Below are 26,847 nucleotides of genomic sequence, written 5' to 3' on the forward strand. Positions count from 1 at the left end.
TCTTGACAGTGGAATCGGAACCGCTCAGGTACAGTACCTTCGTGGTTGGACCGGGCCGCCTCGTCGGCAAAGTCATTACCAGTAATACCGTTATGCGGTGGCACCCAATGAAATGTTTCGTCGTGTCCTTACACATGAGCTGGATGATGATCATTTCTTCGGTAGCAATTGCTCGTGAGTCCTATGGCGTCAGGCAAACTGCAAGCTCCGAAGGGCTGCCTTTGAGTCACAACACATGATCCCATTGCTCAAGATTGCGTCAAATATGGTCCAAATATGGTCCATATTGGTCTAGTTGTAATGTGAGTCTGAGTTCGAGTAAGCATTGGTGAGTACAATTTTGGTAAGCCTGAACCTGAGTGAGCCCTAAGCAATAAATATATTTTGTGATTGTAGTTACGCTTATTTTTGGCTGCACCAGTTGTGACTCCCTGTCACAACTGGTGCAGGGACCCTCTCAAGATGGAATATGACCTGCTTTTCCCACTTGTGCCCTGTATATTTGAAAATTCGGTAAAAATGCAAATAAACAAACATTATTTACAGGCCGGTCATAGTTGCTGAGCAACTAGATGCATTTGAATTATGACCTGGGTGCATCTTTTTGCTTCACCCGTACCAAATGACCGCTCGAATGTGCACTTCAGTCAGTCTTGCACAGTACGAGCACAACTACGAGCTGAAGCCTCCATAGCTTCCTGATCGGCATTATTCTCGCCTCTTGCCTGCTACTCGCTAATGCCTTCTCATTCGCTATCCAAATCCAAAAGACGCTCCACGAGCTGAAAGGGGACTGGTAGTGCGTTCATCTTGCGTATTGCAACACGCCATAGAGCAGGTAGGAATGTGAGTGCTCATTGTATTACTCATGAAAAGAAAAAGCAACACTTAGTAAATGATGCGAAGCAGTAAGTGTTTGTAATTAGCTGCAGAAGCTGCACGCAGTTATTGTCTAGGGGTGCCGCAAAAGTTTGAATGTGGCAGGGTTTATAGTACGAAATAAAGACATTGAACATTTGAAAGCTGCTAGTGGTGAAACACAGAGAGCAGGCATATCCACCGCAATGTTGGAGCATAAATCACACGAGCATATGTTGCATTGAAAAATACAAGGCTCCTTGTCGAAACGTTGCCTCCTGCTTTCACTTTGTTCTCGTGTTGCTCAACGAACCTTATTTGAGTCACGCGCACAACCTCTTCGCCTGTAGTTCTCAGCTCTCTGTGTCACGATGACCGAGGCAATGTATGATGTTCGCTGAACGAGAAATGTTGATGAGAGGTGCATGCTCAGAGAAGTACGACATATATGTAAATATTTTTAAATCTTTCAAATCATTTGTATCACAGTCGCACATACTAAGAATGGGGTATACCCTAAGCACAGCAGAGTGAAAAAAAAATCAGTGAGGCCATTAAATATCCTGCGCTGTTCACGTGTGAGGTCTATGCGCTTTACAGTTAGCTCTGAATCAATATTAGGTGTCCAGGGGCGCTATAACGTAAAATGATTCCAAACTGTTTTGATTCTAATTTCTGCAATCAGCCTCCACGATTGGTCAAAACATTTTCGGGCCACTCCCAACTTCGCCTGTCTGTCACGCGACGTCACGGAAACCGCGATAGCTCCCCCATAAGATATAACGATATAACGTGTACACACTAATTATGCATGATTATACCGCACAAAAGAAAAATAATAATTCCTGATTCGACGCCATCAGAAGCACGGTAGTCCGAAAGCATGTTCAGGCTATCCAGAGGGCCCAGGAAAGGGCGGAGCGTCACGGCGTTCTGTCCTCTAGGTGGGCGCGGCCAGCGGTTACAACAGCCTCCGGTTAGGGGGTCCTGACAGTAGCTCCTCAGGGTGAAATAAAGTTCGTTGTCCGTCTGTCTGATTCGACGCCTTTTCACCATTAGCCCTCTGCTATTGGTCCAATGTTTGCTGGCTACGCCCACTTCGCCTGTCTGTCACGCGACCTCACAAAACCGCGAAAACTCACCACGTCAAAGTGACGTGTACGCGAAAAAAAATGCATTAGTATGCCGAACAAAACTGAAAATTTTTCTGAATAGCCACAGACTGCCCCATTCCGAAAAGATAGCTACCCGCCGATCGCTCAGGCCCTTGCTACTCGCACCTGCTGGTGAGCATGTATTTATTTGCGCATGATAAACCTTTTTGCGTGGCAGTAAAATGTTATCGAACCCTTTCGGCCCGTATACGACATCGCTTTTTCAACTCTTCCTTGCTGAGGATCCGTTTTAGCGGCATTCTTAACGTTCCGTTGCACGCCGCCGCGATTTTCGACCAGCCGCCGCAAGCTAAGTAAGGCGATGCGGACCAATCGGAGAAGCCAGAACCACCCTCTTCATGCGGTTTTATATTTTCACTGTGCTCGCTCGGCCCCATCGAAACCCTCTCCACTAGAGCGTGCTCGTCATCTGTTGTAAGCCAATTAGATAAGAAAAACCGCTGAGTGTGGGTAATGTTATTGGTCTTGAAAGCGAACAAAGGTGACCTCCTATAAACGAGGAGAGTTTTTGATTAGGTTGTTCAGACAACGCTGCGGGTCACCGCCCGATGCTTGCGTCGGTGGTTGCGTAAATTTGACGTCAGGAGTTTGGAATCAAAACAGTTTGGAATCATTTTACGTTATAGCGCCCCAGGTTTTGTAACGGGAATAATTGCTTGATTACACGAAGTACGCGTGAGCACTTCTTTGCGGGTCACCGTTATGAGATACATAACTCTTGTATTGGGCGAAACAATTGCGCACCTAAATCATATCGCGAAGGGCTAGGAAAGAAAGATTCGCTTGAAAAACAGGGGTGCACCATCACATACATACATCTTTGGCTACCAGGAGGCTGAAGGCAAAGTCTATCTGCTCCCCTGATCGCAGGCACCAAGATCTTCATCGATCGCATACTGACCACGAAGGCCATGAAGAGCATCGGCGCAAAGCCCTGGGACGTGACCTTTCCGCCTTGCGCTGACGCGGGACCACGGTGGAGCCTTGAGTACATCGAATGCCTGCTTCACCACTTGGCGAGCCCCGGACTGCACATCTGTTGCTCAGTTCCCATGGGTTCACATGACTCGGCTGTCGTGGACGAACGCCTTAGGTGAGTGAACAAATGAGCGAGAATGAAAGCGTATGAATTTGCGCACGAATGCGTGAAAGCATCGCGAACAGTGTAGGCTACAGCAAGTCGTACGAACAGAACAGACGCGCTGTTCGTTCCCCTCTGCCGTAGTCTGCGCTGCTCGCTATGTTGAACGTATGCTAACTACACCAGCTTAGAACCCTCAGAAAGTTTATCGGGTCAACGATGGTGATCCTGCGTTAGAAAGACGTCTTTGTTCCTGTGCGTGTAAGTGCGGCTTAGCTAAAAATATCGAAGACGGAAGTTCTCGGTATTTAAACAGTAATATTCGTGGCTGGGCTGCTTGTCACTTAATAAATAGTCAAATGCGGCCAATTACTGAATAATATTAGGGAAGTTGTGTGCCTTGCGAAGTTTTTCCGATTAAATGTCGGGCGTAGAAGCTTTAGCAAGTGTTCCTCCTCACTAAATTTCATGTCTGGGATCCAGCAGGCCCATTACATTCAGTTTTATTGAGATAGCAATTATATGGACACTATAGGTGAATTTCTGCCATCGTCGTCATCGTCATCGTCGTCCCCGTCGCCGTGAGGATCCGTATAAAGTCCGAGGGCGATAGCACCGTCACCGCGCGCCCTACGCTGTATGTGCGAGTTAAAGCGTGCCAGGGGAGCCAACGAGCGAGGCACCCAACGATGCGAGGCATCGGGGTGAGGGGAGGGAATGGGGCAGCATTTTACTCCGGCTGCAAGTGTATGTGGCGGCGGCGCGAGGTCGCGCGAACCTGACTTGTGAGTGATCTGTGTTGGGGGCAGTGTCTATAGGTAAGCCGGCGGCTCGTAGAATTTGAGCGTGCTGTGTGTTCTCGGCGCCCACTTTGCTCTGAAGCGAGAAACAACGGCACGAAGGTCACTTTGCTTGCTGTTGCTGCCGCGTTTCCTTATGCCTGAGTTTTTAGAGCGAGTGTCCGCGGTCATCGAGTAGGATGTGTTCATGTTTGCTGTGCGCGCCCACACTATGCTTGTTAATTTATTCGGCAAGCGATTGTTTCCAAGTCAATACGGCCAATGAAACTACGATCATTGTTTCGTGTAGTTATCCACTAATTTACTGTCGCAATCGATGCTTCGCCTTTCGGGCGAAACTGCGACCTTTCTTTAGACCTTCGCAAACTTTTCAATGAAAGTGGCCGCATCTGCTAGACATACATACCAGGATCCAAGAAACTGATGTACGGTTCGATTCCTCACATTCAGAACTTATTAAAAGGGGAATCGCTAAATTATGTTTCAGGTCGGCTCTTTTAAAGTTTTGTCCACACAGGTTAACGGAAAGCTTCGGTCACCAAGTATCAAGGTTGCAGCAGGCTGGTTTCCCGCATCCGCTGCTTCAAGCTGTCGCAGCAACACTGCTTAACCAGCTGCACAAAGAACCTGTGGTAGACGTTGTAGGTACCTCGCAGATGAGACGTTTGCTCGAGGTTGTGCCATATGTGCATAAGGGGTGCTATAACGTAAAGCTATTCCAAACGTTTCTATTTCAATTGCCCAATCAGCCCTCCACGGTTGGTCAAAACATTTTCCGCCCACCCTGAACTCGCCTGTGTGTCACGCGACGTCACGATAACCACGATAGCTCCCCATCTGATACAACTTGTACACACTGATTACGCATGATAAACCAAATGAAAGAAAAACAATTATTCCTGACTTCAAGCCGTTTCGCCATTAGCCCTCTGCTATTGGTCAAAAGTTTTCGGGCTGCGTCCACTTCGCCTGTCTGTCACGCGATGTCACAAAACCGTGAAAACTCACCGCGTCAAAGTGACGCGTACGCGTAAAAGATGCATTATATGCCGAACAAAACTGTTTTTTTTTCTGAATAGCCAGAGAATGATCCGTTCCGAAAGGGATAGAAGATGGCTACCCGCCGATAGCTTAGGCACTCGCTACTCGGACCTGCCGGCGAGCATGCATTTATCTGCGCATGATAAACCTTTTTGCGTGGCAGTAAAACGTTATCGACCCTTTCGGCATGCGTATACGCCATCGCTCTGCCAACTCTTCCTTGCTGAGGATTCGTTCTAGCGGCATTCTTAATCATCTGTTGCACGCCACCGTGATTTTCGACCAGCCACCACAAGTTAAGCAAGGGGAAGCGGACCAATCGGAGACGCCGGCAGCCTCTCTTTATCCGGCTATCTATTTTCACGGCGCTGGCTCGGCGCCATCGAAACCCTCTCCACTTGAGCGTTGTCCTCGCCTCTTGTCAGTCAATTAGATATGAAAAAAAAACCGCTCAGTGTGGGCAATGTTATTCGTTTTGAAAGCGAACAAACGTTGCTCCTATAAACGAGGATAGCGTTTGATTGGACTGTTCAGACAACGCTGCGGGTCACTGCCCGTTGCTTGCGTCGACGCTTACCTAAATTGGATGTCCGGAAGAGGAGGAGGAGAAAGCAAAGAGAGGAAAGGCACGGATGTCAACCAGAAGAACGTCCGGTTTGCTACCCTTCACTGGGGGTAAGGGAAAGGGTGAATAAAAAGAGGAAGTGAGTGAGCACTGTGTGTGCAGTGAAGCACCATGACACCAAAGTCAAGTACCAAAGATTGGAATAATAACAGATTGTAATAGCTTTGGGTTATAGATTCCAAGATTTCGCTCAACTTAACGCACGCCGTAGGGAAGCATGCGGTGGATCTTGTATTTTTTGCGCCATGCAAGTTGGCACAAGTGTGCAAATGCATCACGAGAAGTCAAGTAAGGAAAAACAATATGACGAAGGACGAGTGTCACTACCTCCCATGCGCTACTTCTCTCGTGTACAGAATTCCTTTCAGCTGCGGTCGTCTTTACTTGCGAGAGATTGGCCAGTGCCTGAACGACAGGCTTAGTTGTTCGAAATCATGAGAAATGTCGAACCTTGCTTTGTACGGCAAAAGTTGCTGTTGCTATCCGCGGTTGAAGAATGCGGAGGTTGTAGGCCGTGGTAAAACAAAACCAAAACTGGAGCTTTAGAAGTGGTGTTAATAAAACCAATCTGGATCTGACATGTGCGCTAGCGTGGCTTCGCTGGTGCATTTAAACTAAGAAGCGCGATTTATGGGTAGCCACAGCGAAGCTGGTTCATTCACTTCTTTTTTGCTTTTTATGCCTCTTGTGCCATTGTGCGCAGTTGACTGCATACACATGCTTCCCAATCATTACGTTTCGTGGAGAGATTGCGCACGCGTTATATGCAATTTTATTGTGTATAGCCTTGGCGGCTCGAGCGCTCGCATGCGTCCACTGGGGCAGCCGTATCTTTAAAGCCATCTGCGGCGGAGAAAGAGCCCGCCCTATGCTGTGTTTTTGCGGCTTATAGTTCGCGTTGATGCGAGCGGCTTCACGAAGGTCAAATCGCTCACTGCTACTGCCGCGCTTACTTACTCCAGCGTTTTGACACCAAGTTTCCGTGTTCATCGAGTGAGATGGATTCAGTTTGCTTCTGTGCGCGTAACACCATGCTTGTTAATTTAGTAAGTATGCCTATGTTTAAAAGTTTGTACGGGCGATAAAACTACTATCCTTACTTCGCATAGTTGTCCACTAATTTGGTATCGCAATCAGTGCTTCGGCTTTCGGGTGGAACTGCGACTTTTTTAGTGCCGCGAACTCTCTGATCTAATTGCTCAATATTTTCCTTTGCTAGACTCCCCATGCAAAAATTTTCTTTTGAATTACATTCAGGGTCCGAGGCAACGTGACCGGTCTGCGAGTGGCTGACGTCTCCGTGATGCCCGAAATTCTAAGCGGCAATACTCACGCAGCCGCCATGATGATTGGAAGCAAAGCGGCTGCAATGATAGCGGAAGACAACGACCATGAATGAAGACTCCGCACAGTGGAAGGCAAGATAAATGGTCTGGCCTTGGACTTGCTGAGTTGGTTCCTACGAGGCAACACAAGATTTGTGGTCGTTTGTGCACTGCCATAAAGATTCGAGCAATACCAATGTGATTGAAGTTCTCATGTTTCCCAGTGGCATAGCAAACTACATATGCTAAAAGGCACATGCAGTTAGAGGAACATGACAGCAAATGGCGCCAAACAAAACCAAGGACAAACAAGAAGATTGAGACGATAGCAAGGCACCCTTTGAGCGCCTTGTATTTCTTGCATATCCCCTCGTGACTGGCACCGTTGCCGATATAATGAACGAACTAACCTAACAATAAATGTTGACTTAAGAAACTATATTTTCGTTTCACGAACCATATGCCATTACGTCTAAAGTTTTGTAAGGGGCAACTTTACGGTGAGATGGGGCAATATTTAAGCTTGATGTTATAAACAGACAGAGATGACAAGCAAAATGTAGTAGGGATAAGTGTTCCTCGTTACATACTTTCGCTGCTCACGGCCGCCAAACTTTGCTGTTTTGCTTCGAGCTTCTGATTTGGGGGCTCGTCACGTTCCTGAAGGTTCACGTTTAAGACCCAGCAGACAGAGGCGCCACCTAATGAAGAGTCACGCTTCGCGGCGTAACGAATATGTTTCTTTCCCGCTCAACGATTCTTTCGGGCGTTTGTTTCATTCCAATAAATGCACACTTTGTTGTAATTTTGTTGTTGACATCTTTTGACTTGCTGCAACTAATCGCCACACGGCTACTTGGTTTCATTTCCTTTCATTGATGGTGCGTACCCACAACAGGGGACGGGCCTAGAATCAAATGGAATTAGAAGAAATACGTTTCATTTTGACTAGAAATCAAGAACGTTTCAAAAATAATAAAAGGAGGGGAAAACAACATATGTACTGTACTGAATAGGACGAACGCTAGCCAATAATCATCACCAGCGCTAGGCACAGTATCGCTGCTCGTGACTCTTGCTTCTGTTCTAGCGCCGTGTTGGCCAGTCTCAATTTCCAGGAAATAAACCTATTTAGAATTGCTGGAATGTGTAGGGTACTTGGAAGACATTCAACCTAGAAGTTCGATCCCGCACGCTACCGTCAACCACGCCCGACGACGCATCCCCACAGGCGCCTCCTCCTCCATCGGTCGCGTGTTCCGGTGTGCTACACCAAAAAGACCCTGCTGATTTTAACTAGACGACGGTGGGTCTACTGCCTTTGGGATCCCACGGTCAAACCACAAGGGACGATGGATGGATGGATGGATGGATGGATGGATGGATGGATGGACGGACGGACGAACGGACGGACGGACGGACGGACGGACGGACGGACGGACGGACGGACGGACGGACGGACGGACGGACTTTATTGAAAGAATAATCAGAGTTTTGTGTTGCCCCCCCCCCCCCCCCCACCCAGGGGCATCGCTAATGGTCGGGGCCCCTAGTACAGGGCTCCACTCACTCTTGCCATCACCTCCACTCTGTAGATCAACTTGAGCTGGCCGAGGACCGAGCTCGACAGCAGGGCGCCTTGTAGTGTTCGGGCGCCTTGTGTTCTGGTGTTTAGGCACCTTGTGGCGCCTTGTGGTATTCGCGTCGTGGTGTTCTATGTTGTGCAGCGTGAACTCCCACGTAATGGGGTATAGGGTTGGTTGATCCACGCGCATTCGTCCCTGTAGTATGTGGGGCGTATGCGATAGAATATGTGTAGGTTCGTGTAAGTGCCTGTCTGGAGCCTACGCCAGGCAGTAGCCTCCTCAGTCTTTAGTTTCGATGGGGTTGTAGATATCGCAAGCGATTCCCTCCGTAGTAGTTCTGGATGGCTCAATACTCGTAGTCAACAAGGTCCGGGACATCTGCAGTCAGGAAGTGCAACGTGGCATGGGCTGGGCTTCTTGTGAAGCCAGAGAAGTCCAGAGGAAGCTTAGTTTTTAAGAAAGCCTAAGTAACATGGATGAAAATACATGACCAGCTAAAGTGCACGATTATGTGTGCCTCAATTTCGTGGACACGAAAATTGAGGAATAGGCCAAGAACGTTGGCAGCCAAGTACAAGGTAATTGAAAGTGTGTGTAGACAAGCAAGAGTCATAAAAAGAAAATTGTGAGAAACAGAGACGTTAAATTAGATGCAAAGGAAGGAACCAAAAAATACCACGCAAATTTACCGAAATGACAAGAAAGAAATCAGCACAGAAAGTCTGCACGATAAGGCAAAGGTGCATTACTTGCTATTTGTGGCCCGAACTGGCTGACTGACAGCAAAAAAGCGGCACAAATATGGGCCACAGAAACCCAGAAACGATTCGGCACATCGTAATGGAATGCCAAGATAATCACCCAGCGAGACCCGTATAGGAAGTTTCCACGTCCAAAAAGTGCTGGTATTCACAACAGGTGGAAGGATTAACTAGTAAGCAGTCGAGGTAAGTAAGGAAATGAGTAGAGTACTGGCGAAAAAAAAAAAAGTCGCCGCCAATCCATTCCTGTGAAGGCGGCTGGTGAGCGAAGCTGCAGATATGTTGCGCCCAATGTAGGCGAACTTTTCAAACACCGATCGCATGATGTGCGCTCATTACGCACATTGCTCTCCAAAGTGATATATGTCACAAACACACGTTTGAATGCAGTTTACGAAACCTATATTTTATTTATTACTTTGAAATGGCTGCTATAACTGCTTTGTGGTCACTGTTATATACACTGACATTTTCAGTTCTTATTTGAGAAATGTTTTTAGCCAAAGTTGAATCGATGCATGACTCGTGTACGGTAGTTGGATGGCTCGGATCATTGAATTAACCGAGGCCAACATCTTGCACGATGTGGATAAACCACTGCTTCGTTTCCGGTTTTGAGATGATTACGTTAAAGTCTCCGACAACGACCACCGGCGAGGGATTGGGGCAACGTACGTTAATGCACGAGGAAGTTCGCGAGCCTGATCATCAATAATGTTGCTTGACGGTTTTTTTTTTACTTGTGCGTTTCGTATTGACACGTCAACTTTTACGAAGTGGGCGAACCACTGCTTTGTTTTCGGTTTTGACATGCGCGGAAGGGCGCGCGTCTCACCAGCAATCTAGTGGTTTGACGTTTTCTTTTTTTATTTATAAGTGCGTTTCGTATTGAAACCAAAGCTGAGCGGTATGTTCGCTTCCCGCCTTTGCCTTACGGGGGTATTGCCCTTGGCCCTGCACTGCCGCCGGGATCGGCTCACATCGGTTGGGCTTCTGTCGACGGAGGCGAATTTGTTCGGGATCCTAGCCATAGACAGCTCTTCTCTGTAAAAAAAAAAGAAAAACAGAGATGAGACTGATAGAACCGGAATCATAGTGTAGGTAATGGTGCAGTATAGTGACAGAATACTTAAATACGAAAGGCGACATCGAGATCAGATGGAGAATTGAATGCTAGATGCGATAGATGCCGTAAAACTTGACGAAATACAGCGAGGCTAGGTGTCTATCTTACCCGGCCCCGGTTCAAAGGGGATGCCACTAAACATCCTCAGCAGCAGACTGCTGCCAGGTCCAGGTTGCCTAGACTAATACTTGCTTCCGCGTGTAGTGCGACAAAGGGCTTACACTGAGTATTGTGTGCTGTGTATATGGCTAATTGTTCTATTGCATTGCCGCCTGTCATCTGATTCTCCCTTTCTCTTCATTTTCCCTTTCCTCTTGCCCCTATGGGGAGCAAGAGGCCAGAGACACGGTTTTCCGGCCGGCCGGCCAACCTCACCTCCTTTTTGCCAAATAAAACCATAATGAAACTTTTGCGCACACAACACGAAACCACAACGAAGAAGTACACAAGGACCACCTTGTGTACACAAGGAATAAAACCACCTTGTATCTTTGTATTTGTCATTTCATTCAGCATTCATTTAGCGTTTCATCACAAGGCTTGATATTGTTACGCGAACGAAAGGTTAAGCACTCGAGACTATTTAGAATGTATATTTATAAAAGACAACTGCATCGCTGACCAGTTCAGCCGACAGCTCGAGAGCAAAAAGCAGTTCGTCTCCTTCGTTTGCACTAGTGCGTTGTCGTTACCTTGTCCCAAGAGCACATATGAAACTCCACAATATGGACAGACAGATAGATACCGAAAAATCCGTCCAGTATCCTAAGAATGCTAATCGCATTAAAAAGTAAGGCGATCTTGAAAGTTGGGCGAGTTATTTTCCGTGCACGTTGATTGTACAGAGCCCGAAAAGGAACTCGCGCACGATTTAAGACTGGACGAGCGCTCGTCTGGCCTCCTGCACAAAAAAATAAAAATAAAACAAAAAGCGTTTGTGCAGTGTCTTCTACCTTGCCCGTCTCTTTTTTCGCGCTGTGTACATATTCATCAACAATATATTTTTGTCTCATGCTGGCAAGGACCGGCTTATACAGGTCACCTGTCAGCTCTGACAGTGATATGGGAAGCTGACAGCTGTCACTGCCACTGTCAGCCGAGCAGTTCCAACAAGAGCCCATACCATTAACCTACACGCACATCCTACAACACTATCGCCTTTCACGACGAACACTACCCCCACCGCATAATGCTCTGACGCGAGAGGAAGCCGTAATATGGCGAAAACTCCAAACAAACACATATCCACATTTGAGTCTTTACCACGCCATACACCCTGCGCTGTATTGCTATAAATGTCCACACTGCGATCAATGTGCAACGCTTTACCACATGGTATGGGCTTGCGCAAACACACCACAGCTCACACCCATAGCACACCCCACCATACGGCAATGGGAGGCAGCGCTGTCGAGTTCCGACTCGACGGGCCAGCTCAACCTGGTCAACCGAGCGAGAAGGGCAGCTAAGGCCGCTGGACTCCTGGACTGAGGGGACCACCCACTGCATGCAGAGCGGAGGAGCTACCTACGCTCGCGTGCTCTTTGATTAAAGTTTATTCTCTCTCTCTGTCTCAGATTTGAAGTTGTATATGTATCATGCATCTGTTGCACATGAAGAAGTTGCTTAAGCATGAGTAAGCACAAGTCTATATACAAACCGAAACTTATTTATATAGAAACGTTGCGAGGCGAGTAGGTGGCAAAGACTTCCGACGCGGCTCGACGAGTGTCCAGTCTGATTTGGTCGAAAACCTCCGAGCCGCCGCCAGAGGCACCGGCAACAGTCCGGACGCCGCGCGCGTTTGGTGCGAACTCGGCAAGAACGCGGACGGCGTCGACAACCGTTCTGCGTGTTGCTGGTGCTGCTGGAAAGTGATCCCCGCTACTGTAACAATAGTGTGCGTTCATCCGATTATGATTAACAGTGACACGAACCTGAGTCCGATGTTGTGACGGCCAACTAGTTCCTTTTATTTCCACAGCTCCACTTTCTCTTTTTCATGGGATACGCGGAATGGGTTTGACGGTGTGCACATTAAGGCAGCGGTATAGTTCACGCTGTAGCTTTTTCTAAGCGTGAACCATGAGCGGTGGCCTGGATGCCATGACGTACGCCCTATCAGGCCACGGTGCCTCGCCGCAAAACCGCTTGCGACTGCTATTCGCACTGGTCAACATGCTGAGCCACGTGCCTTTCGCACACCTTCACTTGCTCCGGGACTACCGACTGGGTGAACTGCAGCAGCAATACGACTACATTATCGGTGAGGTATACAAGCCAGCTCACCAACCATGCGATGCGCCTCAGCGAACAATTACCCCCGTATTCACCCCAATCATCCTCGACTTGAACGTATTACCCCACTCCACCGAGATGAGCACAGCGTCGCTCCTTGACTTGCGAAGGTGAACACTTCGTAACGATTGCTATGGATGATCATCGAGCGCAGTGACCACTTCTGCCGAAGGCTTGCCCTGCAATTTACTCTTTCTTTTTTAAATCTCCTAGGCTGGGGCAATCCCAGTTTAGCTGTGGGACACAAAGGGTACATTCACATATCATCATTACAATGTCATAGTCATCGATGATTAGAGGTGGATTGTCGAGTGGAGGAACGCTCTATAGAATACGGCGATTAAAGTGACGTCAAGTGGAACCTTTAGCTGAAGGCCAACTCAAGCGCAATGGGAAACGCAGAAATGCTCTGTTTGCATTACCTTTGAACCAATCTGAATGAAAATTGTTGTATTTAAGAGAGAAAGCTAAATTATAGCGAGATTAAGCAGCAGGGTTTATTTTCAGAATATGGTTTTTGCCAAATGTGCCTACAATCGATGAACTTTATGAAATTGATACTAAGTTTGCAAATTCCAGTTCTCTAAATCGTACCTCTTCCGACATCTCAAGCAGGCAAATCCATTCTTCGATTTCTCACCTGGCGTAATATTGTTGCAATGTGTAAGATGGATTCTTAAAGCGTGCCACTAATAAAATGATGGTACCTTTTAAAGAAGTGTATGTTACATCCATTTAGTCCACTTTAGGCTTCGAGATAGGTGCAGTTTATATGTTTTCACGTAATTTTTCTTCCCGTGTTCCAGAGATGTAAACTTGACGCATCAGTTTTGGCTTGTAATGTTGCAATTAGATTTTTTTCAGAATACAAACAATTGTCTCATAAAAAAGTCCCCCTGCAGTCGAGATTTTAACCTTTTCCTTAAAAAAGCAACAAACCTTGTCGATCTTAGTGCAGGGAATGCACATCAAGACAATTTCACCCTTATTATCTATGTAGATAGCAGCGTCTTAGGTGAAGTTTCCTCTTGATGAAAATGACGATGATGATAATAATATTATTAATATAATAATAATAATAATAATAATAATAATAATAATAATAATAATAATAATAATAATAATAATAATAATAATAATAATAATAATAATAATAATAATATAATGACAACATGGGGTTAGCAGAGTATATACTTGTATAGTATCACGTGCATCGAAGGTCAATAAGTTGCATGACTGAAAACATCTGAAATATAAAAGATAGTTGTTGACGCCACCTTTCAAGTTTTCAAAAGACCACATGTTTCCGGATCCTTAGCATCTGCTATTTCATCGTTGATTATAAAAGATTTAGGCATTCCAGTGACAACGAACAAATGCGGTATGATAACATTTGCATATTCTGTTTCATCAATACCAGGAATTAGGGACATTTCGTACAGTTTCCTTTTTGCGCCACCACGTGGCGTATCGACCTTAAAGAATTTGAAATTCCCGCTATGACGTATGCTATGACGCACAACTAAAGAAAGCGCAATAAAAAGAAACACACCCTGAAGCTGTCGCTTCACCTCGATGCTTGGAAACGAGCGCACTTGTGTATCAGCGTTATCTCGAAGACGGCCAGCTACTTGCTCTATACTGACAATGAATCGACGGTTTTGCTAGGCACCTGGCCAGAAAGCTCGTCCACATTCTGGAGAGATGTCTGGCCGAGATAAAGGCTCCCGCGAAGCTTCCGTTTAATATATATTTTTTTTCCTTGAGCAGACTTTTTATTTCTGCACCACTGTGGCCACGGTCTTGCATATACGTCAGGGTTCTGTTTCATGGGTTTCCTATAGAACTGGCGTGATCCATTGTTTAAGAGGAAGCTTTAGCTCGGGCCTATCTTCAATGCCGGATTCTCAAATACACGTAAAATGCAGGAATGCTTTTATGAGAAAACCGCTGAACCGATCTGAATGAAGTGTGTTGCATTAAGAGGGAAAGTTAAAGTGCAGAGACTGCAGCAAATATAATTTTCGTTTATATAGTGTAATGTTTTCAAAGAATCGCAGGATGTTCGTAAATTTGAAAAAAAATAGAAGCATGAAGTTTCCAAATCCGCAACTCAGCCATTAAAAACAAATATGACATTTCTATAAACTGCACCCTTTGGAGCATCAAAAGCGAACAATTTTTTTTTGCTATACCTTAAAACTTTCGTGAATTTTTTGTAATGTTTGGAAGGGTTTTGCAAATGCAACATTCACAACATAGTGGTATATTTCAGGATGGTGTATGATATATGATTGCTATCCGCTTTGGATGTATTATTAAGTGCAATTTACAGAATTCCGATATAATTTTTAGCTGCTGAGGTACATAGCTCTATAAGTCAAGTTTTCTTTTTTGAAATTTGGCAATTCTTTAAAATTTTACGTAAAAAGAGTAGACAGCCTATAATAAAATATCCCTTTCTGCAATCACTACATTTTAACTTTTTTTCTAAATTCAACATAGCTCATCAGATTTGGTGCATCGGTTGCTCTGAGAAACTATTGCCGATTTCTCATGTATTTCGATAGGAACCCCTAAGGTCAACGTTCCCCCTAAGTTCGAGCTTGCATAATATACTTGTTGGCAAGATACGTTTGTAAACGTGTGATCGTGGCCTAATGAGCTAGAGCACCTGCGTACTGAGCTCAACGGCCGAGGGTATGTTTGTAAAGCGTCTTGGGAAGGAATAGGAGAAAAGAAAGGGAGAAGGCTGGTATGTTATTCAGAAGCGTGTCTGGTTGGCTAAAAATTACTAAATGCTTTGGTCGTCATACCACCTCGGATTCCATCAGCATAATTTCTATTTCATTACGCTAGTATTGTGCAATTATTGTCAATCAATCGAGATTAGAACACCGGCGTCATGGCATTGTATTCCGTCGCAATTATTTATCGCCATCACTTCAGAATCATCTCATCGTCGTCATGCCGTCGTCCTTGTATGCCTTCGTCGTTCTATCGACATCATTCCTACCTCGTAATTTCATTGTCGTCACTGCATGCACCGTCGGCCTGCGGTTCTTGTTCTACCATCGTGAGGTAACATTGGCGAGCGATGGTCACAACAAAGCGGGTCAATCAGGGGGACAGTGCATGGCAGCATATAGCCGAATCACTTGAAACATCAGTGGAAACACTACGGATTCTAAATAAAGGTGTCTTAGCTAACACGGTGTGTCGCTTTTAGATCGCTAGATTGTGTGAATGATCGCATTAACTTCGATAGTCATCTTAACATGGGTTCTGCAGGAATTCTTTCATATTCGCGACACTAACGAACTCATGTCCACACTGTTCCCAGCCTATTAACACCTCGAATTCCTAGAGGTCATCGTGCTCAGGCAAGTGACGGACGACCCGACGTTTGATGGAGGTAGCGGTATGATTACGACAGCGGTGCCGCCTATCGACAAGGGGAAACACATTTGGATGGGTGGGAATAGCGGCGAAAGGCACACTTCAAGAGTTGCTAGGCATCACAGATTCGAATCAACCTGACAAAGAGTTAGAAATATATATGCATTGCAGTCGCACTAAAGAAATGGAAAACTATTGGATTGATGTGAGACTCGCTGCAAAAACATTCATTAGACTGTCTCAGGTATCCGAGCTATCCTTAACGGGAATCAATGAGATGAGTTTCGATAGAGCTCGTTACATTTTTCAAAAGCGGAAGACGTGCCTAGAGGCAGAGTCGGCTGCAATATTTTGTTGCTGCACAAAATATCTAGATTTTCGGTGCGATCATTTTAAAGGAAAAACAAAAATTAAATAAGTTTTCAAGAATTACTTAGAGTACCTCGAGAAAATTGTAGCAAATAAATTCTGAAAATTCATTTGCAACTTTTTTGTATCTTAAGGCACAGGGCAACTTCCTACTCGTTTCCATTAATTTTCTTCGTTATATTTTCAAGCGAGTTGAATATTCTGCCGTAGGTGAATTAACAATTAGCCCAACTAATTAAACTGAGACTTTCAAGTGTATATTGTTCTTAGACAAATGCTTTAAGTCTACGCGGATGCTGCAAAATTTCTCAACATTGGGGAGGGGAATATGAAAAACAAAATAGAAATGCAGAGCATTTTATTGCCTCAGTAAATTTTTATTTTCAATGCTATTTGCACTCGTTAAGTGGCTCGACCCTCGTGTTCGCAGCCTTGTACATGTTTTTGAAAGCACTAGGTGCGTTGTCTGCGAATTTACGTGAATAAGCAAGCAGATCGTACTTTAATCTGGGCGGAAAACAAAAACAAGGAAAGCCTACGTTGTAGATGCACTGTACTGAAACACAATTAGACAGAGTCTAAATTTGCATATATTTCTAAACAAGGATGACTAAATTGTCGATTAAACAATTGACATAATTATAATGAAGCCGAATAAAGCAATAAAAATGACATGTTCCGTGTGAAAATATGATGAGCGTTAGCCATTGTGGCTCAACAATTTCTGCTTAATGAAAAAAAAAGCTTCTAGTGGCCGTGTATTATCGTATTCCTGAAAGCCAGTAACCAGCGTATCTAAATTTACATTCGCGCCAAAATTATTGGCTCGAGTTCTATCACTGTATCCGAATGACTATATCAGATTCAAAAGTGAGATTAAATGGCGGGCCGCGGCGGGTACGGTAGTGTTCACCTATGCCTTCGCAATATTATGTTGCCACACTCTTTAAAGCACGAGCATGGTGATCAATCCAATGTGCTTTTCTAGAACTTCATCCCTAAATGTAAGCCGGGGTTCTGCCACTCCCGATGGTTGTTAGTCTGATCCCTCCCTATTTCCTTAACTGTCGATTGTATGGTTTGTTTTCATACCAAATATTCACATAATAATCTGTGCGTGTTCGGCTAGTACTGAAATGTTTATTTCTCTCGCAGTTAAATTATCAAGTAACCAGCAAGAAGGGATGCAGGGCAAAAACCTGCTTTGATGCAGCTTGAAGACCACCCGGCGGCCGTTGATCACATGAGAGTATCTTCACAATAATCGAGAACTCGAGCTCGCTTCGTATAGGCAAAAAGCCTAATGGGTCGAACAGAACCGGGCCGGCCAAAGTATGGTACTTCGGGCTCGGGTCAGGCCCGGACTTGAAAAACCGGCCCGTGCAGTGCTCTATTTCAGATAGTAAGATCAGTAGATTCCCATACCATCACGTAGTAGTGACGCTGATGTGAACAGTCGTAAAACTGTGCATGACGAAACTGATTATTTATTGGGCGAACATGTGCCCACAAAAGCCAGCTACACTTGAAGCAGAAAGAAAGCGGCGAATACAGTCGGCGATCGTCGAAATGTGATCAGCGGCGAAACGCGTCGGCTTTTATACATGAGTCATTGAAGGCCCCAGAATAATCCCTGGTACCCGCATGTCTTTCAGAAAGTTCTAGATACTTCGCGTCGCTCATACAATCAGATTACATGAGCGTCGGTGACAAGAGACAACGGGTAGAAGCATAGATAACGTTCGAGAAACTTCCGATACATGCAGGCGCGTCCTGTGCCTAGCGATAACGTTTAACATTTGTTAGCCGGTGAAAAGCGGTCACCGGTGAAAGATAAACATGTATACGTGTCAATACCCTCCCCTTAAAAAGCATCGTCCCGATGTTACAAACAAGAAAGCGAAAACAACCACGCGTACAGATAGAGAGAAAAAACAACAAACAATAACAAAGTAACAAAGTAACAAAATTCTTTAGCGGGCGTAGAAAGGCCTAAGACGCACTACGTGGATGACTTCAGGTCGTGCCCGGCGCCGCTGTGATTGCGAAATGCCGTCTGGCACGACCTCAGTCCAGTGCGCCAATACGTCGGATTATCTTGTATAGTCCGAAATAGCGACGTAACAGTTTCTCGTTAAGTCCTCGTCGGCGTATCGGAGTCCAGACCCAAACAAGGTCGCCGGGCTGGTACGCGACGTAGCATCGTCGAAGATTGTAGTGTCGGCTGTCGGTCCTCTGCTGGTTCTTGATGCACAGGCGGGCGAGCTGTCGACCTTCGTCGGCATGCTGCAAATAGCTGGCAACGTCGAGATTTTCTTCGTCGGTGACGTCCGGTAGCATGGCATCAAGCGTCGTTGCCGAGTTCCTTCCGTAGACCAGGTTGAACGGCGCCACATGCTTCGTTTCTTGCACGGCCGTGTTGTATGCGAAGGTCACGTTTGTCGTCGGATTGGATTTGTCGAGGATTGGCGTCGTTTTGCAAGAAAAACGACGCCAATCCTCGCCTGATCACCTTGGGCACAATGACGGTCTTGCCTTCCAGGTAGCCTACAAGGCTCCTTAGTTCCGGGTCAGCTCACTGTTGTTGGGTCCCAAGAAGTGTCGTCATCCTGGTCGTCCTGTGGCGGCGGTTCGACGGGGGCGCAAGACAAGTAGACAAGGACTGATGGGTCCCGACAAAGTGTCGTCATCCTGGTCGTCCTGTGGCGGTGGTTCGACGGGGGCACGAGACAAGCAGTCGGCGTTAGAGTGCTTTCGCCCTGACTTGTAAACGACGGTGATGTCGAATGCTTGAAGTCTCAGACTCCATCGTGCGAGGCAACCTGAAGGATCCCTCAAGTCAGCTAGCCAACACAAGGCGTGGTGGTCGCTCACAACTTTGAAGGGCCTGCCTTAGAGGTAGGGGCCAAACATTGAAGTAGCCCAGATGATGGCGAGGCACTCCTTTTCGGTTGTGGAATAATTTGTTTCTGCCTTCGAGAGCGACCAGCTAGCGTAACTTACAACCCTTTCTAGTCCATCAGTCCTCTCCACAAGCACGGCGCTGAGTCCTATATACGCTGGTTGCATCGGTGTGCACTTCGGTATCGGCGTTTCGTAGAAATGTGCAAGTATTGGCGGCGATTGCAGGCGTCGCTTCAGTTCTTCAAGTGCTTCAACTTGCGGCGTCTCCCACTTGAACTCCACGTCGACCTTCGTGAGGTACGTCAGTGGCTCAGCAATCCGTGAAAAATCCTTAAGGAAGCGCCTGTAATAGGCGCGCAGTCCAAGGAATCTACGAACTTCCTTCTTGTCGGTGGGCGGAGGAAAGTCAGCGATGGCCGCAGTTTTCTGTGGGTCAGGGCACACTCCAGACTTGTTGATGACGTGGTCCAAGAACAAGAGCTCCTCGTATGCAAAGCGGCACTTTTCTGGCTTTAACGTGAGTCTGGAGGTCTTGATTACTTGAAGAACTGTTTGAAGGCGCCGGAGGTGTTCGTCGAAGCTTGAGGAAAACACAACGACGTCGTCCAAATAGACGAGGCAAGTCTGCCACTTCAAGCCTGCCAGTACATTATCCACGATGCGTTGGAAAGTCGCAGGTGCCGAGCAAAGACCAAACGGCATGACTTTGAACTCGAACAGTCCGTCTGGTGTTAAGAAGGCAGTCTTCTCCCGGTCCCTCTCGTCGACTTCGACTTGCCAGTAGCCGGTTTCGAGGTCCATTGACGAAAAACTTTGCGTTGTAGAGTCGATCCAAGGCGTCGTCAATACGTGGGAGAGGGTATACGTCCTTCTTCGTGATTTTATTGAGGTGACGATAATCGACGCAGAAACTTGGCGTTAATTAAATCCTTCTTCTTTACTAACACCAGGGGGACGCCCTCGGACTCTTAGACGGCTAGATGATGTCGTCCCGTAGCATTTCGTCAACTTGTTGCCTTATGGCCTCACGTTCGCGCGCCGAAACTCGGTACGGGCTCTGACGGAGTGGGCGGATATATTCGTCGGTTATGATGCGCTGCTTAGCGACAGGGGTTTGTCGAACTTTTGACGACGACGAGAAGCAGTCCTTGTATTGCAGGAGCAGAGCTTTTAGCTGTTCTTTCTTATGATTGGGAAGGTTCTGATTGACGTCGAAAGTTGGTTCAGGTACTACAGTCGTCGTTGCAGGTGCACTAGAATCCGTGAAGGCGAAAGCACTGCTGGCTTGTACTACTTCGTCGATGTAGGCGACCGTTGTGCCTTTGTTAATGTGCTTGTATTCGTGGATGAAGTTCGTGAGCATCACTCTTGCTTTCCCTTCACGTAGCTCAGCTATGCCTCTAGCAACGCAAATTTCACGGTCGTGCAGTAAGTGATGATCGCCCTCGATGACGCCCTCCATGTCTGCATGCACTTCGGTACCGACGAAAATCCTTACGCTGGAGCGAGGCGGAACGGTGACTTGTTCTTCTAGCACATTCAAGGCATGGTAACTGATGTTTGTATCCGGTGGTATCGCATTGTGCGTTGAAAGCGTTATCAACTTGGACCTTAAGTCGATGCCTGCACCGTGTTGGTTTAGAAAGTCCATGCCTAGGATAACATCCCTGGAGCCGTGCTGCGGGATTAAGAAGCTCGCCGGATAAGTGTGGTTGTTTACCGTGACTCGCGCTGTGCAGATTCCAGCCGGCGTTATTAGGTGTCCTCCCACTGTCCGGATATCGGGTCCTTGCCAGGCCGTTTTCACCTTCTTCAACTTCGCGGCGAACTCGCCACTACAGACGGAATAGTCTGCTCCTGTGTCGACCAGAGCGGTGACATTATGACCATCGAATCGCACGTCTAGATCGGTAGACCATCGTCTGGCGTTATGGTTAAGTCGTCGCGTCGGATCACGGCTGCGTCGGCTTGCTCCACTGCTGCTACGTCGCGTTGGTAGGTCTACTTTCGGCGGCGAAGTGTTGTCGTCAAGGCTCTTGCCAGGCGCTATGCTGATACCTCGTCATGATGATTCGTCGGTGGTGGAGTATCTTCAGCATTGCGTCGTACAGCAACCGCACCTCCATCGGTTGCTGCCTTTAGTTTCCCGGGTAAGGGCTGGGAGATCGACCCCGGGTTGGGCCGGCATACAGCGGGCGATGCGTCGAGATGTAGCGGCCAGGTGACGGCGAGCCTGAGGGTCGTCGTGGTTGCCACTGGGCTCTGGCGAGGTAGTCGGCGATGTCACGTGGCCGCTCGCCAAGCTGTGGACGTGGCGCGTTGACGGCGAACCCTTGCAGGCCCACAAAAGCAAGCTACGCTCGAAGCACAACGAAAGCGGCGAATACAGACGGCGAACGGCGAAATCTGATCAGCGGCGAAACGCGTCGGGTTTTATACAAGAGTCATCGAAGGTGCCAGAATATTCCTTGGTACCCGCGTGTCTTCCAAAAAGTTCTAGATAATTCGCATCGCTCATACAATCAGATTACATGAGCGTCGGTGACAAGAGACAACGGATTGAAGCATCGATAACGTTCGAGAGACTTCCGATACATGCAGGCGCGTCCTGTGCCTAGCGATTACGTTTAACGTTTGTTAGCCGGTGAAAAGCGGTAACCGGTGAAAGATAAACATGTATACGTGTTAATATGATTATGAAAGATTGAATAAAGCAGCTTAAGACGTAACCTGCTTCCCTGTTAAAGCAAAAGGATCCAGTCGTTATTTTTTCCTCTTACACTTAGAAAGCGGTTGTATATCCCCAGGTCGAACAGTGTCCCGACGGATTGGACTTTTTCTAGAGCATTATTATGCAAAAAAAATTATTGATGGGCTTTACGTGCCAAAACCACGATCTGGTTATGAGGCACGCTGGGGTGGTGAACTCCGGATTAATTTAGTCCACGTGGGTTTCTTTAACGTTCACCCAATTCTGCATTGATATGCACATCAGAAACCGCATTCAACACAGGGCATGCCTACACCAACATTGGTAAAACTTGTTTTTTACGCTACTCTTTTACGTTAATACTTCTGTGTTTTAAACTTTGTTGCCAGAAGTGAAGGGCATTCCCTGCATTTCTAACTACGGTATTAACATGTTATGACCAAGAGCCATCCTCGATCTGACAGCATAAGACCTAAATATTTCACTGGTGAATTATTTTTTTTATTTCAACTGGCCACTTAACAAGTACTTATATCTGATTTTGTTACATTTTTGTAGTGAAGCTAATGTCTACATAATTATTTGTTTAGGAACATGCTATTAGTGACACACCATTTTTATACTCGCTTCAAGTCGGCCGCCAATAAAAACAATGACTCATTAGATGCCCTTGCACACAGTACACAATCATCCACAAAAATTGTATCCCGGTTCGATAATATCACACATATTGCTAATAAAATCCTTGCACTCAGCCGCGCAACGCTTGAAACAGCGAAGCTGTGTGATCGTAGCCCAGCTTTTCCCGGAAGTGCACGCGAACTTTTCATCTTATCACTCATGTAGATGATAATTTCTTTTCGTGCGTCTCGGATTTATGGCCGACACTCCGCGTTGCACAGCGCAGCTTGCAACACCGACACCGCGTTCCAATGCCGACATCGCGTTCCAGGAGACCCGCTCCGTGAATGCGTCGCTCTCTCTCTCTCTCTCTCTCTCTCTCGCTCTCATAGCACGCAAAACCTCTTCACATCGCAGAGCACGAGCGTACAAACGCGTCAGCTGTGGACGAATACGACGACGCTCGAACGCAATGCAGCCGTCATGCAGCACGAACACGCGGCACGGGCCGTCGGTGCTGCCAGATTGCACTCCGCGGCGATGATGGCCTGCAAGGACTCGTCGCGATGTTGTTCAGCGCGCATGTCGCACATGTCAGTGAAAGCCAACACGCACGTCTCCGGATTATGTGCAACAGGATCAGGAGGATCCACGGGATGACGAGAGAGGCAGTCAGCGTCCTTGTGCAGACGTCCAGACTTGTACATGACAATAAAAGAAAATTCCTGCAGCCGCAAAGCCCAGCGACCCAGCCGTCCTGTCGGGTCCAGGAGGGAAGACAGCCAGCAGAGGGCATGGTGTTCTGTAATGACCGAAAACGTGCGGCCGTACAAATATGGCCGGAACTTGGCGGCAGCCCACACTAAAGCCAAGCACTCACGCTCGGTGATGGAGTAATTCCTCTCAGAAGGTGAGAGCAGGCGGCTGGCGTAAGCTATTACGCACTCGGTACCATTCTGCTGCTGGGCGAGAACAGCACCGATGCCGTGGCCACTGGCATCAGTGTGGACTTCGGTCGGTGCAGATGGATCAATGTGGGCAAGTATGGGAGGGGTGGTCAGAAAGCCGATAAAAGCGGCGAACGCGTGAGCCTGCTCCAGGCCCCATGAGAAAGGCGTGTTCTTCTTTAGAAGATCTGTCAAAGGGCGAGCAACGTCGGCAAAGTTTTTGACGAAACGGCGAAAGTAAGAACACAGGCCGAGGAAACAGCGCACGTCAGAAGCAGAACGAGGCACAGGGAAACTGCGAACGGCGCGAACTTTATCCGGATCTGGCTGTACACCGGTTGCGTAACGAGATGTCCCAACACGGTAATCTGACGGCGCCCGAATTGACATTTCGTAGAGTTCAGCTGAAGGTCGGCTTTTCGGAAGACCGCAAGAATTGCAGCCAGTCACGTAAGGTGGCTGCTGAACGTGGGAGAAAAAACAATAACGTCGTCAAAATAACAAAGACAGGTGGTCCATTTGTAGCCTCTCAGAAGAGAGTCCATCATTCGTTCAAATGTCGCATAAGCCAAAGGGCATTACTTTGAACTGATATAAACAATCAGGTGTTATGAAGGCAGTCTTCTCGCGGTCCATTTCATCAACAGAAATCTGCCAGTAGCCGGATCGAAGATCAATGGACGAGAAGTATGTAGCTCTGTGCAAGCAGTCCAAGGCGTCATCGATGCGTGGTAATGGGTAGACGTCCTTTCGCGTGATCTTGTTTAAATGGCGATAGTCGACGCAAAAACACCAGGTACCATCCTTTTTCTTCACGAGGACGACTGGCAAAGCCCAAGGACTAGCTGATGGTTCGATGACCCCTTTGCGGAGCATTTTGTCCACGTCTGATTGGATTATTCTACGTTCAGCATGTGATACACGATAGGGACGCCGACAAATAGGATTCATGTCTCCAGTGTTGATACGGTGGTGAACAACAGATGTTTGGCCGTAAGGGTGGTCGCCGAAATCAACGATGTCGCTGTACGATTCGAGCAGGAGACGGAGGTCCTTGGCCTGAGCAGAGGTGAGGTCAGGTGCAATCATTTTGGCGAAGTCATCCATGAAAGAACCAGATCTGTGAGCTGCAATTGGTGCTAATAATCTACCACTCGGCATCCATACTCTCAATGTCAAATTCGGACGTACTAGAAATGCTGGCCAAGAACATGCCGGCCGGAAGCACTTGAGGGCACATGCTGAAGTTCAGAAGCGGTAGAACGACGTCATTATTCGTAACCGTGATCAGCGTATGCGGAACAGCAACGTTTCGGTTCAAAAACACATCGACGATGGGGCGAAAACACATATTCAACGTCAGGAACCTGTGGCTGTGCGGTCAAAGCGACGTAAGTGACTGCCTCGGTGACAGACGCACATCTTGAAGCGAGCACAGGCGCGGTGGCGGCGCGGTGCTTGGAGTAGAGCACTGCACGGGCTCGGGCTTACCCGAAAGCCCGGGCCCGGCCCGGCCCGTGGGCCGGGCCAGGGTAGAGGAGTTTTTTCACGGGCTCGGGCCGGGCTCGGGCACGGCGTGTGCTTTTTGACCCGGGCCCGGGCCGGGCTCGGGTTTTTTGACGTGGGCCCGGGCCGGGCTCGTGCTTTCTGCGAGTTATTCTCGGGCTTCTCAACTCTGAAAAACATGTATTTCTCGGTCTCGGGCCGGGTTCGGGCCGGTTTCGAGTCGGGCTCGGGCCGGGCTCGGGCTTAAGGTAAAGGGGTGGCGGGCCGGGCCGGGTGGGTAACGTAGATTATTTCCGGGCCCGGGCCGGGCCCGGGTCTCGCCATAAAGTTTTGATCGGGCTCGGGCGGGCCGCCCAATGTGAAAACGGGCCCGGGCCGCAAAAATCGGCCAGTGCAGTGCTCTAGCTTGGAGCATCGGCGAGTTGAGGCAGTTCCAACGGAAGGACGCCGGTTGCGCAGTCGATGAGAGTATAATATGGTTGGATAAAAGTCCAACCCAAGGATAAGGTCGTGAGGGCAGTTGTCGATCACAGCTAAGAGAACAGAAGTAGGGCGGCCGGCTATACTTAAACGTACAGTATACATTCCGAGAACAACCAGCACGCCACCGTCGGCCACACGAAGCACTTGTGCAGCTGCTGGGGTGAGGACCTTCTTTAAACGTCTACGTAGGCAAGCACTCATCAAGATACGTGGGCTCCAGTGTCGACGAGTGCTTGGACAGGTACGCCGTTCTACTTTGACGTCAATTATACTTCTCTTTGTGGGCACAGACAGAGGATTGCTGCAGTAGTTGTCAATGCAGCACCACCTCCGAGGGCTGCAGTTCTTAGTTTTCCGAAGGAACGCGGTCGAACGCCACAGGTGTAGAAAGGCGACGTGGCTGCGGCGAACGGGAAGATGGGCGACGTGTGTGTGGTGAACGAGACTGGTGTCCGCGATGCGATGGTGAACGACTGTACCACATGTTCATGGCAGAGTTGTCGGCACTGTTAGACTCGGCGGAGGGCGAAACACGGCGGGAATTTCCATCAACACGGTTCAGGTTGGTCGGCGTGCGAGGTGTTGAGGGCCACGAGTTGCGACAGTATCGGGCGACATGACCAATACGGCGACAGGTGAAACATATCCGCTGGTCGTCCGCAGTTCTCCACTCAATCGGGTTGCGATATCGCGGAGAGAAGCGTCGCGGTGGATCAAACAGAGTAGAAGGGCGTTCGTTGGCTCTGGGTTTTGGCGACCAGCACAGACAGAATGTAAACCAATGCTTTCAAGTTCCTGGCGAACGATGGCTTGAACGAGAGGAATGAAAGAGGGGTAGCGTCAGGGCGACGCGAAACAGAAAGCTGTGGGCGCCATCGCTTCCAGTTCACGTCGAACGATTCGCACCACGTCCTCTGATGGCGACGCATGCTGCTGTGGGGGCTGATCTTCACATGTCCACGTTGCGGCAGTATTGGCGAGTCTGGCGAATGGTTGTAGGACGCGGCGGCTTTGGCTGCTCGAATTTGCGGCACTCTTAATATAGCATCAACTGAAGAACCGCCTTTGCAAATGAGCAGATTAAAGGAGTCGTCAGCGATTCCTTCAGCACGTGCCCGACCTTCTCAGCTTCAGTCATGTCGTGATCGGTTTTACGACAAGCGCCAGCACGTCCTGGATATATACGAAACATAGGATTTGTGGGGGATGGGCACACGGAGGCGAGTTCCTGC

At 47.8% G+C, this 26,847-nt stretch overlaps 2 protein-coding genes across 2 annotated transcripts in view; one reads left to right on the plus strand and one right to left on the minus strand.

Moving 5' to 3' along the window:
• Positions 1-7,012, plus strand: part of LOC119440462 (glucose dehydrogenase [FAD, quinone]) — a 51,950-nt gene extending 44,938 nt beyond the window's left edge. The window contains exons 10-11 of the mRNA XM_049661713.1: positions 2,904-3,126; positions 6,838-7,012. Of these exons, the coding sequence (XP_049517670.1) occupies positions 2,904-3,126; positions 6,838-6,979 (365 nt within the window). The 3' untranslated portion in view covers positions 6,980-7,012. The remainder of the gene's footprint in view (positions 1-2,903; positions 3,127-6,837) is intronic.
• A 1,825-nt stretch (positions 7,013-8,837) lies between these two features.
• LOC119440463 (endothelin-converting enzyme 2-like) overlaps positions 8,838-26,847 on the minus strand; it is a 48,430-nt gene continuing 30,420 nt past the window's right edge. Inside the window, exon 7 of the mRNA XM_049662929.1 lies at positions 8,838-8,907. Within this exon, the coding sequence (XP_049518886.1) occupies positions 8,838-8,907 (70 nt within the window). The remainder of the gene's footprint in view (positions 8,908-26,847) is intronic.

This window comes from Dermacentor silvarum, chromosome 2 (assembly GCF_013339745.2).
Source record: "Dermacentor silvarum isolate Dsil-2018 chromosome 2, BIME_Dsil_1.4, whole genome shotgun sequence".
Classification (NCBI taxonomy): Eukaryota; Metazoa; Arthropoda; class Arachnida; order Ixodida; family Ixodidae; genus Dermacentor; species Dermacentor silvarum.